The sequence below is a fragment of the Frankliniella occidentalis genome, unplaced genomic scaffold (assembly GCF_000697945.3).
Source record: "Frankliniella occidentalis isolate FOCC.00 unplaced genomic scaffold, Focc_3.1 Scaffold26, whole genome shotgun sequence".
Classification (NCBI taxonomy): Eukaryota; Metazoa; Arthropoda; class Insecta; order Thysanoptera; family Thripidae; genus Frankliniella; species Frankliniella occidentalis.
The window spans coordinates 479,856-480,781 of NW_026267156.1; the positions used below are offsets into that span (position 1 = coordinate 479,856).

The window sequence follows — 926 nt, forward strand, 5'->3', positions numbered from 1 at the left end:
GCCATCACGCTTCGAGGAAATCGGGAGGGCCAGGGGGCACGGGTTTATAAAACCGATAGCCAACCGAAAGCATACAAAACGAACAATTCTTTTCGCGTCGGGTAGGTTCGGTGGACGGCGACGCAGAGGGGGTGGTGGTGCCCTGCAGGCTGCCTGTCACACAAGGGATTGGTACACACCAAATTGCCTACCTTTCAGGTGGCTTCTTAGGACTGACTGAGGGTGAGATGGGGTGAGGGGGGCGCTCTATCGTTTCGCCCATAAAAATCACGCGTGCGTAAGCGCCTCGGTCTTGACAGAGTCAAATATATAGAATCCACCTGAAGTTGGCGCCCACTCACCTCCGGTCGCCGTGATGGTGATCCTCGTCGTCCTCGTCGTCGTCCTCGGGCTCCTCCTCCAGGGCGGCCAGGCCCGCGCCGCCGCCGCCGTCGTGGTGCTGCGCGGGGCAGTTGGAGCAGGCGGCGCAGGCCGCGCAGGCCGAGCACGGCGCCGGGCCTGCCGGCGGGTTGCTCTGCAGCTCCCGCAGCGCGGCGGCGGCCCCGGGCTCCTCGTGCATCACCTGGTACTCGATGCACTCCGTCAGCAGCCTGCGACAGAAGGACCGGACCGGCCGTCAGCCTTGCGCCACGCCCCTATCGCCAGGCCGGCCCTATCGCGGGGGGCAGTGACAGCGAGCGACGGGACGGGAGATGGGATGAAGCGAATGGGTTGGTGATGCTGGCAGCGTAACGAAGTTAGTTACTCTCAGTAAGCCTATTACGTCCGTAGGGGAGATGGGAAGGGAGGGGAGGGGGCGCCGTCGCGTCTACTGGAGGGGGCGGGGAAAGGAGACGGGCACAGCATACACACGAACGAAACGAAAGTCTGCAAACACTGCGCGCTGTCAACAGGCTCAGGCCGAAGAGGGAGTGAGCGAGAGCTCC

At 63.7% G+C, this 926-nt stretch overlaps 1 protein-coding gene across 1 annotated transcript in view; it reads right to left on the reverse strand.

Moving 5' to 3' along the window:
* Nucleotides 1-337: 337 nt before the first annotated feature.
* LOC113205761 (uncharacterized) overlaps nt 338-926 on the reverse strand; it is a 139,327-nt gene continuing 138,738 nt past the window's right edge. The window contains exon 5 of the mRNA XM_052265370.1: nt 338-590. Within this exon, the coding sequence (XP_052121330.1) occupies nt 338-590 (253 nt within the window). The remainder of the gene's footprint in view (nt 591-926) is intronic.